The following is a 16,021-nucleotide window of genomic DNA, read 5'->3' as shown; positions in this document are numbered from 1 at the left end:
GATTACTTTGATATCGCCCTAACATTCCTACGGCGAAACTAATATCCAGTCGAGTACATATTTGAACGTACATTAAGCTCCCAACTATTGACGCATAAGGAATAGACTCCATCTCTTTACATTCCAAATCATTCTTAGGACATTGCATTTCGCTAAACCTATCTCCTTTCTGAATTGGAACTATTCCTGCGGAGCATTTTTCCATTCTAAATCTCTCTAATACCTTGTTAACGTAAGCTCTTTGAGATAATCCTAACAATCCTTATGATCTATTACGGAATATTTCTATTCCTATCATATAGGATGCCTCATACATATCTTTCATTTCAAAGTTCTTAGAGAGAAAATCCTTTATACCATGTAACAACCCAACATTATTTGCAGCAAGAAGAATGTCATCAACATATAGGACTAAAATGATGAACTTAATCCCACTGACCTTTATACTCAACAGTGTTTTCTATAAATCCATATGAAGTGATGGTATTGTTGAACTTAAGATACCATTGAAGGGAAGCTTACTTCAGTCCATAATTTGACTTCTTTAACTTACACACCAAATTTTCCTTTCCTGTGACCATAAATCCCTCTGGTTGGTCCATATATACTTCCTCCTATAAGTCACCATTAAGAAAGGCTGTCTTTACATCCATTTAGTGAAGCTCTAGATCATTATGAGCCACCAAAATCAAAATAATTCTTACAGAGTCCTTTTTGAAAACTAGAGAAAATGTCTCTTTATAATCAATGCCATCCTTCTGAGTGTAACCTTTAGTAACAAGTCTGGCCTTATATCTTTCAAAATTGCCCTTAGAGTCCTGTCTGGTCTTGAAAACCCATTTATAACCAACTTGTTTTGAATCCTTAGGTAACTCGACTAAGTCCCAGACTTGATTATCACTTATTGATTGCATCTCCTCTTTCATGGCATTAAATGACTTTTCAGAATTATCACATTCCATGGCTTTCTGGAAAGAGACTGGATCCTTATCAATGCTCAATTCACATTCATGCTCAAGTGAGTAAACCACATAATCACTAGAAATAGCAGGCCTTCTTTGCCTTTGTGACCTCTGTAATGCTATTTCTTATGAAACCACTTGCTCATTCTTGACTTGTTCATTATTTACTAGTTCATCATTTATATGGTCATTTTGTGGGTTTGGAATGTTGTTTTATTGTTCGACTATGTTGATAAACCGTGATACAGCAAGAGAAATAGTAACTAAAGAAGAGACATTAAGAGAATCCACCTGAGTTGGATCTCTAATCTGAATCTCTTGCACATCCACTTTACATGATTCAACATTCCCACCAAATTGGCCATTTTCAATAAATCGAGCATCACCAGACTCAATAATTCTCGTACTATGGTTAGGACGATAAAATTTGTACCCTTTTGATTTTTTAGGATATCGTATGAAAAATCCACTAACCGTTCTGGCTTCAAGCTTCATTTCATATGGATTATATATTCTAACTTCTGCTGGGCAATCCCAAACATGAAGATGCCTTAAACTATGTTTCCTTCCTGTCCATAGTTCATAAGGGGTCTTAGGAATTGCCTCACTAGGAACCCTATTAAGTAAATATGAAGAAGTCTTTAATGCATGCATCCATAATAAAAAAAGGTACAGTATTGTTACTTAACACACTTTTTATGGATGCATGCAATCTATACACGCGTCCCAGTTAGTAAAATCCAATTTAGGTAAGATTTCACTTTTCACTAACCTCAAAATCCTTTCTTTGGATATGTGACCTGGCCTTTGATGCCACAAGAAATTAGAACATTCATTATGTGCACTATGTTTATTACCTATATTGTGTTAAACTTTAAACAGGGATTCAACAAATTCAACATCAAGATTAAAACGATACAAACTATCAATCAAAGTACCAGAACCATAATAATACTTGTGTTTGTACAATGAAAAAGCACCATTACAAATCTTGAAATTGAAACCAATATTGTCCAACCTCCCTACAGAAACCAAATATTTGGCACATTCAGGAACATAGAGACACTTTTTAAGATCCAGATAATAATCAGTGTCAAGAATCAATCTATAAGTCCCAATTCCCTCTATTCGTGCCTTCATTCTATTTCCCATATATAGGAACTTTTCAGTTTCGCTTATGGGTTGGATCGAAAGGAATCCCTGTATAACATGAGACACATGAGTAGTTGCACCAGAATCTAACCACCACGTATTATTAGGCACTTCAATAAGATTTGATTCAAAACATATTGAAACATAAGGTATACATTTCTTTTCGAACCAAATCTTTCTTTTAGGACAATCCTTTTTCAAGTGACCATTCTTTCTACAGAAGTAGCACTTCAACTCTTTACAGAGTTGGCCCTTATTGACCTTCAATGGGGCTTTGTCCCTTTTCTTGTCCTTCTTCCCTGATTTGTTGTTGCTGCTACTAGCTCCATTATGAAATGTGAGATTGACAAAGTGTTCCTCCAATTTCTTTAATCTCCCTTCCTCTTGAATCAACATGGCCTTGATTTCCTGAATGTTCCATTTTTCCTTAAAGGTGTTGTAATTCACCTGGAACTGACCAAACTCAAGAGGAGTGAGTTAATAATAAATTGAACTAAAAAGGATTCATTCACATCCATTCCCATCAACTTCAATTTGGTTGCCAAATTCTGCATGCCAGTCACATCATCATATATGTATTGTGACCAATCAAACTTCTTGGTCGTTAGCTCACTCATTAAGGATCCTATGATGGACTTGTCGGCTATGTCCGATTGGGAGTATTCCTTAATTTTCAACATGTACTCTCTAGCATTGTCTATTTTGGGCATTGATGGCTTAACATTTTCAGCCATTGTCATCCTCATTAAGTTCAAGCTTAACCTATTAGACTACTCCAAGCCTCATAACGGGACTTGTCAGCTACAGTACTGGTCTCTGTAATGGTTGCTGGCTTTTCAGAGATTAATGCCAAATCCAAGTCCAAAACTCATAACTGATAATGGATTTGTTCGGACCAATCAGCATAGTTCAATCCATTGAACTTAATCAGCCCAGTGCCTATAGCAAACATGTTAGAAGAAACTGCAACATTATACATATACTCATACGTTAATACTTTGAGAAAACATATATGGATTCAAACAAATAACAATCTTAAATTATGCAATTAAATTCACCTTTGGGTAATACTTAAATACATAGCTTTAACTAATAATGATGCCAAGAAGAAAATGCTTTAATAGACTTTCATTGATGCGGAACAACTTGCGAATCTTTATGCAAGTCAATAGCAGTGATATGCCCATGCTTCACTACAGCACACTCGTGCTTCTCTCTGGAACTCAGGGCACGCCCGTGCTACTCTCTGAAGCTCAAGAAATGCCTATGTTCATTACAATACGACCCATGCTGCTCTCTGGAGACCACAGCGCGCCCGTGCTCCTTTTTGGAATCTAGTTACATCTTTTTTTTTTACTCCTTAATTATTCAATAATGCTCCATACAATATGCATGTTATCTTTGGCTATACATTCATATTTACTACGTACAATGATAAGTCTCTTTAATGCCATTGATTATAAGTAAGTGTCTAGACTAATCCAAACAAGGTCACTTTGGTGACTAACAAATTTTCCATTTATTAAACATTGATTTATGCAAAATTTTATGAGATTGAATTAAGATCTCAAAACTTTAATGACATTATACAATAAGATGTCATAACCTTTCTTTATAAATAACACAGCAGAATAATTTATAAAGCATAAAGAAAACAACCAGTTTTCAATTTATATAGTTTTGACTTCGTTCATACCAGATTAATCAACTTCACAATTCAAAATTAATTTTCATTAATTAAGCCAAATAAAAGACTGTCAAACAAATCTAGAACAGGAACAGGCTCTGATACCACAATGTTAAATAAACTTTAATATAGGGTAGATCTTATTGTTCGTAGAATTTGTTTAATAAGAATACGCAACAAGCGAATATTGATTACATCATTGCGGCTATTTGATTCTCACTGTAACAGTAGATCTATGTTTCTTCACTTTGGTTTTTTATCCGTAAGTTCTCTCTTAATGGTCAGAGAATTATCAATAGCAATGGGAGTTTTCTTTTCACGTTCTCTCAAACAACCTATCACCGCTATGTGTTTGAGGTAGCCGTCACACTCTCTTAACCTATGCTGTTGATTTTCTTGATCTATTTTATAAGGCAGAGGAAGGGTATTAAAATCATAACTGGTCCTCATTCCATTAAGCTCAATAACCATCATTTTGGGCCACTTTAATTAGAACCAGCTCTTTAATTACATGGGCCACATAGATTATTAAAATAATCTAATAATTAATTCACAAATCAAGCTGTCAGTCAATAGATTGTTGCTCTTTTCTAAAAAAAGAACCAACACTAGGAAGAAGAAATTGGGAAAGACATTGTGAAATTCAAACCCCATAAAAAAAACCCACAATTGAAGAAACAACGCGTTGAGTATGAAGGAGAATCGTTACATGCTAAAATCGACCCACAAGAAACACCGGAGACTATTATGAAGAAGAAAATTGGGTACAAACACAAATCTGTGTCGCCTCCAAAAAATCCACCACATAAGAAGTGAAAATAAATTATTGAAGAAGTCAAATCAAGAAAAGATGATGAAACACACTTTATGTCTGAAACGGAGAATAAGGAGAGCAATGAGCATTACATCGAAGGAGGTGATTTTTGATACCCAACTAAGAAAGATTATTGTGATTAAGTTATAATGCATGAGAAAATATTGATTGAGTATAAGATTGAACTTATTGAACTTAAAAGTATTGACTTTGACTTAGAAAAAGATATTTTGATATTAGGATAAAACACTATATGCAAATAGACAATGAAGTTTAGGCTTGATTGTACTAGAATGTGCTTTGATATTATCTTTTTTTGTATATGTGCATATATAATAGTGAATGGCCTAGTTCATGAGATTGAGAACAACTGGTGATTCTTCTTCTCAAAGGGATTTATTTTATCCTTTCAAGAGAGATTTCAACTTGTTTCTTGCCTCAGTTTCAAGGACGTTTCACTCCAATAGTATCTTCTAACTCATTCTTAGTGTTGCGCCAAATTCTATAGATTAATTTCATAGAAATAGAAATGTGTCAGCAACTTATTGAATACTGCGTGCATTTTCACACCCGTTTTCATGTCAATAAGTAATGTTTTATAGACGCAATTTTTACTTCGTAAGAAATGTTTTTTCGTCTATTTCCTCTTCTTGTCGTTTGTAGAACATTTTTCAATGGTTATACAATTGGATTGTTTGCAAAATCATGTTTTTCCTTGGTGGAAATAGAGTTAAGATCCATGGACAAATTTCTGAATTTCTTCAATTGCAAGCAAGTTTGCTGGGACTAAGTCAAGATGAAGTTGATTTGATAGGTTCATATTGAATTTTTGGATGAATTCATTTTAGTTGTGAGCTATTATCCATTTACATGAGGCTAGTTTGTGAAATTTGAATAGTTTTATTCTTCTAAAAATAAAAAATTTGGCTCCAAATGTATAAAAATTGCGCGATATTTTCATTTGCACTTCATATTAGTTTTGAAGCAAAATTTAGTCGTTTTGAAATTTTCAATTTTTTACTGTCAAATCTATTTTTAGTTAGTGGTTGTGAAATATTAAAAACACCCTTAAGGATAATTACTGTATAAGGGCTACAGTGTAACATTATGAAAATTGAAATCCTTATTAATATATTTCACTAACCATAAGGATTACATAGTAATTATCTTTAGAGTTACTTTTTACATTTCACGAGCATTTAGTGGAAAAACTAAATGTTGAACCATATAGTGTAACAAAATTATAATGCAAAGGCTAAATAGTATAACCTTGAACTGAAATTCTTACCGGTGTATTTGAGCAAAATCTAGAGACTGCATATTAATTACCCTTTTTAAAATGAATCAAATTAAATTGGATTGAACAAAAAGTGAATCGAATTGGATTGAATTTTTAAAATAATTTAGTTTTGATTTTCAAAATTTCAATATAATTTCAGCAAATTTTTCTTAGGACTAAACCGGACTAGTGTGCACAACTCTATTAAATTTACTACAATTTATAAATAAAAATTAGCAAAAATAATATTTACAAATTCTAAATTATTGACTATAATTTTTTTAATACATAGAAAACCTAATACATTAATATGTTAAATGACATTACAAAGTTTGTAATAGCTCTTGTGGTGGAAATAACTTCAATTCGAGAATTTTCACTTCTTATATCTCTTATAGAATATAAAAAAATGAATCAAACTAAAACCCACGTGATCGGTGATTATCAATTACAATTTAAGTAGTTAGAGATTTACAAATTAAAATAGCTAAAAATATTAAAAATTTACAAATCATTTGCTCATAAAAATTATATTTTAAATTATTTTTAAACCATAATCGATAAATTTTAAAAGCATGAAACAAGTCATACACAGATAAAATTATAAAATATGACAGATAAAATTATAAAATTAATATTATTATATTTTATATGAAGAGAAATTTAAATTAAATGGTTTTTAAAAAAATTTATTTTGAATTTCAAAAATTATTCAAACATTTAAAGTAATTAAATTTTTTTTAAAAAAATATTTGATAGCCGAAAAAACAAAGCTTTTTTAAATCTAGCAAAAACAATTTAACATAAATAGTAACTAATAACAATTTATAAAAAGTATTTCATGATATACATGCCTAAAATTTATATGTAATTTGATAAATATAATTCAAGTTTCTTTCTTTTTAGACTTAAAATTGAGTTGACAAAGGTAGCTTAGGGTTTTAACATTTTACTGAGGATTAAGAAATTTGTTTGTTTTGGTAATGAAGAGCCCAACCAACAACACAACGCACTACTTCGAACTCTCCGCTTGGTCTCTGCTTCTTACCTCTTTGTATCTCGTTATTCTCGCCCCTAATTTTGTATGCTGGTTTTATATTCTTCTGATCTTGTATTTCCAAAACTCGTTTCACCCTGTCTCTTCTTCAACAATGGCATGCTCAACTCTTGCTAATTCATTAATTCTTTCTTCTTCTTCTTCTTCTTCTTCTTCTGCTGCTGCTCATAGTTCTCGACCAACTGGTAATGCCTTTGCTCCATCTCGAATTTCATTTCCCAATTCTAGATCTCATTTCGTTTATACCCAGTTGAAGGACAAGAAGAATTTGAGCTATGTCACTACCTATTCCTCTCTTGATGCTGCTGCTGCAAAAGATCCGAAAGAAGAAGAAATTCCTATTGAGCTAAGTATGTAGCATTTGGCTTCTCTATTGCTCCCTTCCCAGTACTCAGACATTTGAATATGTGTTACCAATTTTTTTCACCTTCTATTTGCATTTGCAGAATATCCAGCTTATCCTACTGTCATGGACATTAACCAGATTCGTGAGATTTTGCCTCACCGGTGAGTCCAATTTTTTTGTTTTTTTTTTTTTTTCAAGAATATGAGAAAGAAAAGCACTTCCCAGACCTGGGGTTTTAGATTGTTTTTTACGTTTTAGATGCGATTTTATATACTGCCTTTTACTCTTTTACTAATTCTTGGGGTCATAATTCATAAGCAGTCCAGTTGTGATGTGGTTTCCGATGGGTTTTCTTTTTTGCTGTTGTTTAGGTTTCCCTTTCTCCTTGTCGATAGAGTGATTGAGTACACTCCAGGAGTTTCAGCTGTTGCTATTAAGAATGTCACTATAAATGACAATTTCTTTCCTGGTCACTTTCCCGAGAGACCAATCATGCCTGGTGTTCTCATGGTTGAGGTATGTTTATTGTTCATTTTTTATCCTGCTGCACTCCTTTTCTTATTATTAAAGTTTGGTATTTGAGTATTGATTTATGTAATTGATTGCACTCTTTGTTTGATTGTTCCATTGTGAATTTAAGAAACTCCTTTTACTGTATCTGATAACCCGTTGCTTTTGGAATTGATTATGTTTTTTCTCTAATTGTGAATCACTGACTCCTGGTTAGTATAAGTATATTATGACCATTGAGCATGAGTACCCGGCTTAATTTATAGGTTTCATATTATGGTCTTTTGAACTTTTAAAAGTTGTTTAATTCTAGTGTTTGTTTCATTCTTTAGAATTTGAGTAATTTCTAGGCATTTTGGTTTCAAATCTGCCTGCTTACTGCATACAATATCTTATACAGCTTGCTAGAGAAATGCTACCTCCTTTTTTTTTGACTGGTTTGGTCAGACAGTTTGCAGACCCCTATCTATGATGAGATTCTAACTTCTCTTCCTACTAAGTTAGTTCTTTGTTTGGATCTAGATTTCAGTGACTAAGAGATGAGTTAAACTTGAACTGACTTGATATCAACAAGCTGACATAAGTTAACTTGCTTTAGCTTAATTGCATTCATGGTCAAGTCATCTTTTCTGTAGTTTCTGTGGCCAAAAATAGTCCTATTGGTATAACATATTGAGTTTTATCAATGTCGGCCAGTTGTCTAATTCTATCATATTTTGAATGACACTTTTGCTAAAGTTACATATAGTTGAAGTTCTACAGTCTGTTCCAATGTTGATAGTTTGTTTGTGGAATGAATCTACTTTTAAAATCATAGAAAAGCAGGCAGTGAAATGTCAGGTAGATAATTCTTGTGGAAAAGCTAATGTTTTTTAATTATTTCTTGTTTTTGTTTCATTTTGGTATTAGTTTATGTTTTATTTAGCATGCAACTGCTGTATAGACAATAGAAACTGGCCTACTGCATGATACCTTCATTTTTAATTATTTCATGTTTTTTTTTTTTCATTTTATATATTTTATTTACCATGAAAACTGCTCTGTACTCGGACGAAAGAAACTATAATGCTCCTTGATGCATTCATTTTCTTCATATTTAATCTTTGTACAAATTCTTGTGCAATAAGTGCATGTGCATGCAATTTGATTTTCCTAATCATGAAGTACCAAAGCAGTTAAATCATGTCTTATAAAAGGATCATGTTGCTCTTAGTAAAAAGTAGCTTCTGGTTGGGATATGTACCATCTTCGTGTTCTTTCTTTAAGCTTCCTAGTGTTTAACCATACACTATCTTGAATGCTATTTTTATTGAACTCATTTTCTATTTTGCATTTCTACTCATGTGTTATTATGGTATCAGCATATGGAAAATGGGTTTTAATCTCTTTGTAAACTCATGGTTTTTGGATCATGTTACTCTTAGTAAAAGGTGGTTGGGATATGTAACATCTTCATGTTCTTTCTTTAAGCTTCCTAGTGTTTAACCATACACTATCTTGAATGCTATTTTTATTGAACTCATTTTCTATTTTGCATTTCTACTCATGTGTTATCATGGTATCAGCATATGGAAAATGGGTTTTAATCTCTTTTTAAACTCATGGTTTTTGTTCAGTATTATTGGGTTGGAAAACATGCAATATTACCTGGCACCATATAGTGAAGTTAAACACCATTTGCATACAAATCATTCATGATTTATTTCCATTGATATTTATCGGTCTTTGATAAATCCAGGCAATGGCACAAGTTGGTGGCTTGGTCATGCTGCAACCAGAAGTTGGAGGCTCTCGTGACAATTTCTTCTTTGCTGGAATTGATAAGGTGAGATTTAGGAAACCAGTAATTGCTGGAGATACCTTGGTTATGAGGATGACACTTATAAAGCTACAGAAACGCTTTGGAATAGCAAAGATGGAAGGAAAGGCTTATGTTGGAGGTGATGTAGTTTGTGAGGGTGAGTTTTTGATGGCTATGGGCAGTGAATAATATACTAGTTTTAGAATTTCTTGCAATAACTTGTTACTGCTATCCTATGCCTTTTTTGTTTTTTTTTGTTATTGTTTTCAAAAAGGGACAAAGGTGAATGTAGAGGACTGGTCTTCCTTCAATTTGATACTCGTGATTCTGATGTTAAACTTATGGGCAAAACTTGCATATTAATCTATTTTCCTTCATTTGTTGGTTGGCGAACATAAATTCACCTCCGAACTTTGAAACTTTAACCTTGTGGCATTCTGAACTTTGAAAATGAAATATCGTGCATTTGAACTTGCAAATTTTGATAACATTGTATACCTTTTCGCATTAATAGCCATAGAAAGATTTTTTGGTTGTTATATGCAAAATATAGATTTGATACGTAGTTAGCAACACTTTTAGAATAATATTTTTCACATTTTTCAATTATTTATTAGGTATTTAATTGATCTAATTTTTCAAGTTGAAGTGTTTAATAAAATAATTATATAACTTAAAGTGTTTAATATGTGTAATTTTATAAGTTGAAGTGTTTAATGGACTAAAGTAAAAGCTGAGGGTGTCACAAAGTTAAAGCAACAAAGTTCTTTAAACAAAGTTCTTTAATCAAAGTTCATCAGTAAATTTATGTATCAATCTTTATTTGTTTAGATTAGCCCTATGAAAATTGTTCTGCTTCTTTCACCGTAACGGTGAAACAAAGATGTCTTAAATGCATTCTTCCTTAAACTCATCTAAACCTTTTTAAATGCATTCTTCCTTAAACTCGTATGCATCTAAACCTTTTTAAATGCATTCTTCCTTAAACTCGTATACATCTAAACCTTTTGACAAAGAGAAATTTCCCAACTAAGATCATTCATATGTTAAACAAAAAATAATCATATTTTAGGATACGAACTATTAAAGATTGGAGAATTATGAACTTATCACATTTACTATCCCTAACCAATAATCATATAGACATTTAACAATTGAATGTATTAATGAAACAAATCATAAAGCTTAGTAAATAAATAAGATTTTTGAGATTGATTTTTATTTTAAGATTGAAAGTAGAACCATTGCAAGAGAAAGAGAGATTGAAATTTAGGATCTGTTTAGTTTAGTTGTTTCGATAGCTGATACCTGCTGACAATTATTTATTATTGTATTTTATCATGCATTATATATGTATATATTTACTTTTATTTTTAATGTGTATACTAATTTTCATTTTAGTTTGTTATATAATTAAAAAAGATTATTTAAATTTTTTTATAATAATATTTAATAGTTATTGTTTATTATTTTAATTAATAGTTGTAATATAATTATAATTTTTAATAGTTAAAATTAAAATGTTCCGTCGGTGAATTAGCAACTATTTTACTGTCTGCCAGTAAATTTACTGATAGACAGCCTTATATAGGGAAAATAAATAATTTTTGAAATAAAAGATTTTTGTCCAGCGTTGAAAATATCAGTATTTTTTTTTTTGGTCATTTAATAGTTAAAAAATAAAACTCTATCGGTATTAACAACGCTAGTCAAGAGTTTGAATAAATAGATCGTGCAAAGTAGAATCATGAACTCATATCCCTACTAGCAACCTTTCAATAGGATAAAACAATATAATCTTGTTCTGTTTTGTTTTTATTTTATTTATATGGTTTGACAAAATACGCATATTAAGAATTTAGTAAATAAAAATTATTGTCATTTTTTACTCTTAATTTATTAAGATATTAATAAAATATTTTCATTTAACAAATAATTATAAAGATTATTATGGAAAAAATAATTATTTAAATACATAAATTTAAAAATTTTGCAAATATAAAATTATAAATTTGTTATATAGGTGTTGATGCCGGCCCTTTTGAAAAATTAAACAAATAATGTCAGACGGCGAAGATAAGGAATGCCATGCCAAAAAGGCCACTTGGACCTAAAAGCCACGCATGTAAATATTGTACAAATTGTAAATACTACAGAAATTGTATAGCTGATATATAACGGTAAATATACTAAAATATTCACTTTTTAACGGTAAATATATTAAAATATTCACTTTTTTTTTTAGTGCACCCGTAAACTCCGGTAAATATTGGGTGACATTTTTGTAAATAGCATGAAATTGAAAATATAAAAACAGGATATTGTACTAGCATTTACTCTATCTCTTTCCTCCTTTCTCTCTCTTCTCTCTCCTCTTTCTTTTTCTATCCTCTAATTTCTTCTTCCTCTCACCTAATTTTCCCCCTCCTACGCACAGCCCGTTAAGCTAACCTATCCGATACATGTCAAAAGACGTTCTGATAAATGCAGACCAACGAGCCCAGATCCAATCTTAGATTGAATAACTTTTTTGGTACGTTCGATTATGTTATTTTTGTTTGTAAATTATATATTTTAAGTGGGCTCTGTGAATTTAATTCCGAGAAAATACAAGTGATAAAAGTGGCTTTCGGGGAATGGCTCCTAATATCGATCACCCAGTCTTGCTAACGAATTGTTGCCCAAATGATTCGATTTTGAGAAAGGGTCAAACTTCAAACCTATAAGTAGGACCCACATTTTTAAAAATATTCATTTCAACACTAATGGGCCCCGACCTTAGAAAATTTATCACGTCCATTTGAACCTTTTACGCTATGGTTTTGGGAGCTTTTTTGTCTTTCACGTCTTTTCTTTTACAACTGGCAGTTTAGGCTTCCTTTTCTACGTTGCTTTTACTTGATGGAGAACTAAAACCTCTTAACCTTAATGGCTAAGATTAGAATTGTGGACCACTTTGTTAAAAAAAAAAATATTCCAATTCAACAATATTATGCTCTCCACCGAATTTTTTTATACTACTGAATATAATATCTAAGGCACAAAAGTCTTCTGCATTTTCGAAATGCTTCCGTATGTTATTTTTTCATTTGAAATTATATTTAAAATGTCATTTTTCTGTATTATTTCTGCATTTTCAACGTATTTATATTTTTCATTTCCACGTGATGTAGATTATTATTATAGAATGCGAATGTAAAAATATGAAAAATAAATAAATAAATAAATATCTAAATATATTTATAATAAGTGGAAAGTGCCCTTTCTTCATTAAAATTTCCTTACTTTTCCTCTATTCAGCACACAATTGAGAGGAGGATTCGAACCTAACTATATTATTAGACCATATATGTATTTACCACTAGATTATGTCTTGATGTGCATATTCTACTTATATTATTTATATTGATTTGAAGTTTTTAATAAAATCTTAATATAATATATTATATATGTTTATAATAAAAACATAAATTGGACTACTACCAACAGTGGTAAGACTCCTCCTAATTAAGCAAAATTTATATTCTTCTATACTGTATATAAAAGTGGGTATAAGAGGGAATAATATATTTGTGTGTATGTACATATATTTTTTTCTCTGATATATTGGGTAAATAATATTGTTACCGTAGCCAAAGTAATTTCTATTATTAATTTAAATCATCCTCTTATTTTTTTCTTTTACCTAGCAGTAAAAAATAATTTATTATTATTTTTCATTATATTTGCATATAGATATTAATTTGGAGTTAAGGACAGAGAGTAGAGATTAAGTGGTGAAATTGATTTTCTTTTTGGACATCTATTAAGATTTTAAAAAATTTGCATTTATAAATTAGAGACTAAAGGATTAAGTCTACGGATTTGGTTGAACTTTATTCTGAGACTATTTGATTATATAAAAATAGAATTAAATACATAAAAAGTAGCATTGCAAGTTGTCTGTACAACAAAGTGTAATACAAATTAATCACATTTATTTATTTTAATTTAAATAAAACTTATGTTTTAATATTATATAGATAAACAATGAGTATAAAACGAACATAGTCAACGTGCAAAGACGAGTTTGTAATAAAAGTCCAGATACAAGTGGTTTAGAGAAAAAAAAAAAAAAAAAAAAAAAGACAATGTAACACTTTATTAAGAAAACTGAAATTATTCTAAAAGCCAAAATCAACAGTTCCATTTAACAAGCAGTTTGCTCAACAGGAGTATTAATTGCGAGTATGACATCCAATGATTCAATATACTTATACAGAAACTAAATTACAGCAATTACATTAAAAAAATTCAAACAAACATGATAGTTTTATTGTTAGAAACTAGCTCACAATAACAAAAGCTCAAATAAACAATATTCAAAACCAACATAAATAAATCCACACCAAATAATTATAAACCGTTCTTCAATCAACTATTAACCACTGCACAAATCTTCCTAATCTCGCCGGTCGATCCAGTTTTAACATTGATTCGTCCCATTTTCTCCATAGAAGTAGCAAATTCAGCGTAGAAGTTTTGAAGGGAACCGCTAAGCAACTGATTAATTGTAGCCAAAGTAGCAGAATTTGTAGTCAAGGCAGAATCAGATTGGAAAAGGCCTCTTCTTTTGAGAAGATTAGAATAGTAGCTAAGGTCGAATGTTTTTCTACTTCCAGGGTCCATTTCAACAATGGTGGTGTTGTCATTAGGAGTTGTGCATTTTCTTGATTTTAGATTTGCTGCATATTCGCTGTCGAGAGCCGGGTCTTGATCGCCTACTCCGGTGAAATTGTACAGCCGATTTGAAAATGATGGGCAATGAGCTACTCCGATTGTATGTGCACCTAAACAGTATATTTAGTGAGTTAAGCGGAGAGCTACTCTTTTGTGCAGCATATTACAACAGTGAAGAATAACACTACGCACAACAGTTCACTATGCAATTTTTTTAGATAATTCACCTAAGGGGTTATAATGTTTATGGACAATAATATTTATTATTATAGTAATTTTGACAAAGCATATCAACCCTCATGTCACGCCTGCACAGGAAAACTCCATAAGCTGGTTTTGACAACATGCGATAAAAAAACATGTCCTGTCTTGTCTCGTGTGCTCTCTTAAAAAAGAAATAACAAATTGAAAAAACAAAGAAAGATTTTTGTTTCTTATATCTCGTGAGTTTAATATTACCAGATAGCAAGACCAAGTCTTTTAGGTCTAGTCCCACATTAGCAAAAAGTCTTTGGAGATTGGTGAAGTTGCTAGTTGGAGGAGGGATGTCGTTTTGAGCCTCTGTGACATTTGAGATTGTTCCATCTCGCCGACCGGTCGGAACACTCCAAGATGGACCACCCTGTTCAAGCCACAAACAAATAACAAGAAGGTCAGGAATTCAAATCTTAAGAATCTTTTTATCAACTGAAAAATTGGAGCTAGTTTGGGTTATTACGTACAGTTGCTACAATCGCGTCTCTTGCTACCAAAGCAATAATATCTGCACAAGAGACAACACCAGGGCATGCTGCTTCAAGTAAGCTCTTAACACTCTCAATAAAACCAAACCCTCTCAATGTTAAATTTGGAGTTGCAGCCTTTTCTGATTGATTGTTTGATGTTGAGTTTATAAGTACAGAACCATCACAGCCCTGAACACCGCAAAATATAATTAATTCAATTTGCTATCATCTCCAAAAATTATCAAAGGGAAAACAAAAAAGAAAAATGAGAAAGTTTTAGAATTTTCAGTACTCGAAAAAATAAATGAGAACAGGGAAGAAGATGATGGTTACCCGGACAAAACAATCATGGAAGTGCATTCTAAGCAAGGGAGCTGCAAGTGATGGAGCATTATGGATGTGCTGGTTAACAAAATTTTGCACAATTTGCTCAGCATTTGGGCAGCTTTGAGAATAAAAACCTAGTTGAAGCTGAGCTTGAGATGAACTCATATATACCAATAAAGCAAACACAATTAACCCAAACCCACCCATGTTTTGTTGGATTGATGGAGCTTCAAGTTTGGAAGATGATATCCAAAAACTAAGTATTAGCTTTCTTTTTGAGGAAGCTGCTAAGTAATGTTGTTGGGATAGCCAACATAAGATAAGATTTATACACCTTTATACAAATTAATTTGAGCAACAAGAAAGGGACCAAAGAAATAAAAATTGCCCACTTAGCTAACAAGCATATGCTAAATGAATAATGGTTTTTTTTATTATATTTATATAATTTAACACATATTAGGTTAATAAAATATTAATTAGTTAAAGTTGTTCCTTCGTGCCTTGTACAGCCACTGTTTTAGAATGCAGTATAGTACTTTTATTTGTTAACGGGTAAACATCTGTAGGGGGTCCTACCCTATACTCGTCTTGTATATCGAGTCAATACTTTCTTTTTTTTTTTTTTATCAGCAAATATAA

General features: G+C 31.4%; 2 protein-coding genes across 2 annotated transcripts; one reads left to right on the top strand and one right to left on the bottom strand.

The window, feature by feature from the left end:
- The first annotated feature begins 6,849 nt into the window (after positions 1 to 6,849).
- LOC105645386 (uncharacterized) lies at positions 6,850 to 10,007 on the top strand. The gene is made up of 4 exons (XM_012230978.4): positions 6,850 to 7,301; positions 7,398 to 7,458; positions 7,669 to 7,813; positions 9,546 to 10,007. The coding sequence occupies exons 1-4, from the start codon at positions 6,878 to 6,880 to the stop codon at positions 9,795 to 9,797; spliced, it is 882 nt and encodes a 293-aa protein (XP_012086368.1). The 5' UTR covers positions 6,850 to 6,877; the 3' UTR covers positions 9,798 to 10,007.
- Positions 10,008 to 13,766: 3,759 nt separating this feature from the next.
- LOC149497471 (peroxidase 3-like) lies at positions 13,767 to 15,746 on the bottom strand. The gene is made up of 4 exons (XM_089719760.1): positions 15,386 to 15,746; positions 15,050 to 15,241; positions 14,787 to 14,949; positions 13,767 to 14,437 (listed from the first exon to the last, which is right to left on the bottom strand). Exons 1-4 carry the CDS (start codon positions 15,584 to 15,586, stop codon positions 14,022 to 14,024), a joined length of 972 nt encoding a protein of 323 aa, XP_089575886.1. The 5' UTR covers positions 15,587 to 15,746; the 3' UTR covers positions 13,767 to 14,021.
- Positions 15,747 to 16,021: the final 275 nt, after the last annotated feature.

This window comes from Jatropha curcas, chromosome 3 (genome assembly GCF_041381405.1).
Source record: "Jatropha curcas cultivar XTBG-Jc1 chromosome 3, XTBG_Jcur_1.0, whole genome shotgun sequence".
Classification (NCBI taxonomy): Eukaryota; Viridiplantae; Streptophyta; class Magnoliopsida; order Malpighiales; family Euphorbiaceae; genus Jatropha; species Jatropha curcas.
Note: the sequence above shows the minus strand (reverse complement) of the source record. Positions and strands in the feature narration are given on the sequence as shown.

Coding starts and splice junctions, on each gene's coding strand:
- LOC105645386 (XM_012230978.4), top strand. CDS start 6,878: ATGAAGAGCCCAACCAACAACACAACGCACTACTTCGAACTCTCCGCT. Junction 7,302..7,397: donor AGAAATTCCTATTGAGCTAA/GTATGTAGCATT, acceptor TTGCATTTGCAG/AATATCCAGCTTATCCTACT. Junction 7,459..7,668: donor CGTGAGATTTTGCCTCACCG/GTGAGTCCAATT, acceptor GCTGTTGTTTAG/GTTTCCCTTTCTCCTTGTCG.
- LOC149497471 (XM_089719760.1), bottom strand. CDS start 15,586: ATGGGTGGGTTTGGGTTAATTGTGTTTGCTTTATTGGTATATATGAGT. Junction 15,242..15,385: donor TCCATGATTGTTTTGTCCGG/GTAACCATCATC, acceptor TGCGGTGTTCAG/GGCTGTGATGGTTCTGTACT. Junction 14,438..14,786: donor AGACTTGGTCTTGCTATCTG/GTAATATTAAAC, acceptor TATACTGTTTAG/GTGCACATACAATCGGAGTA.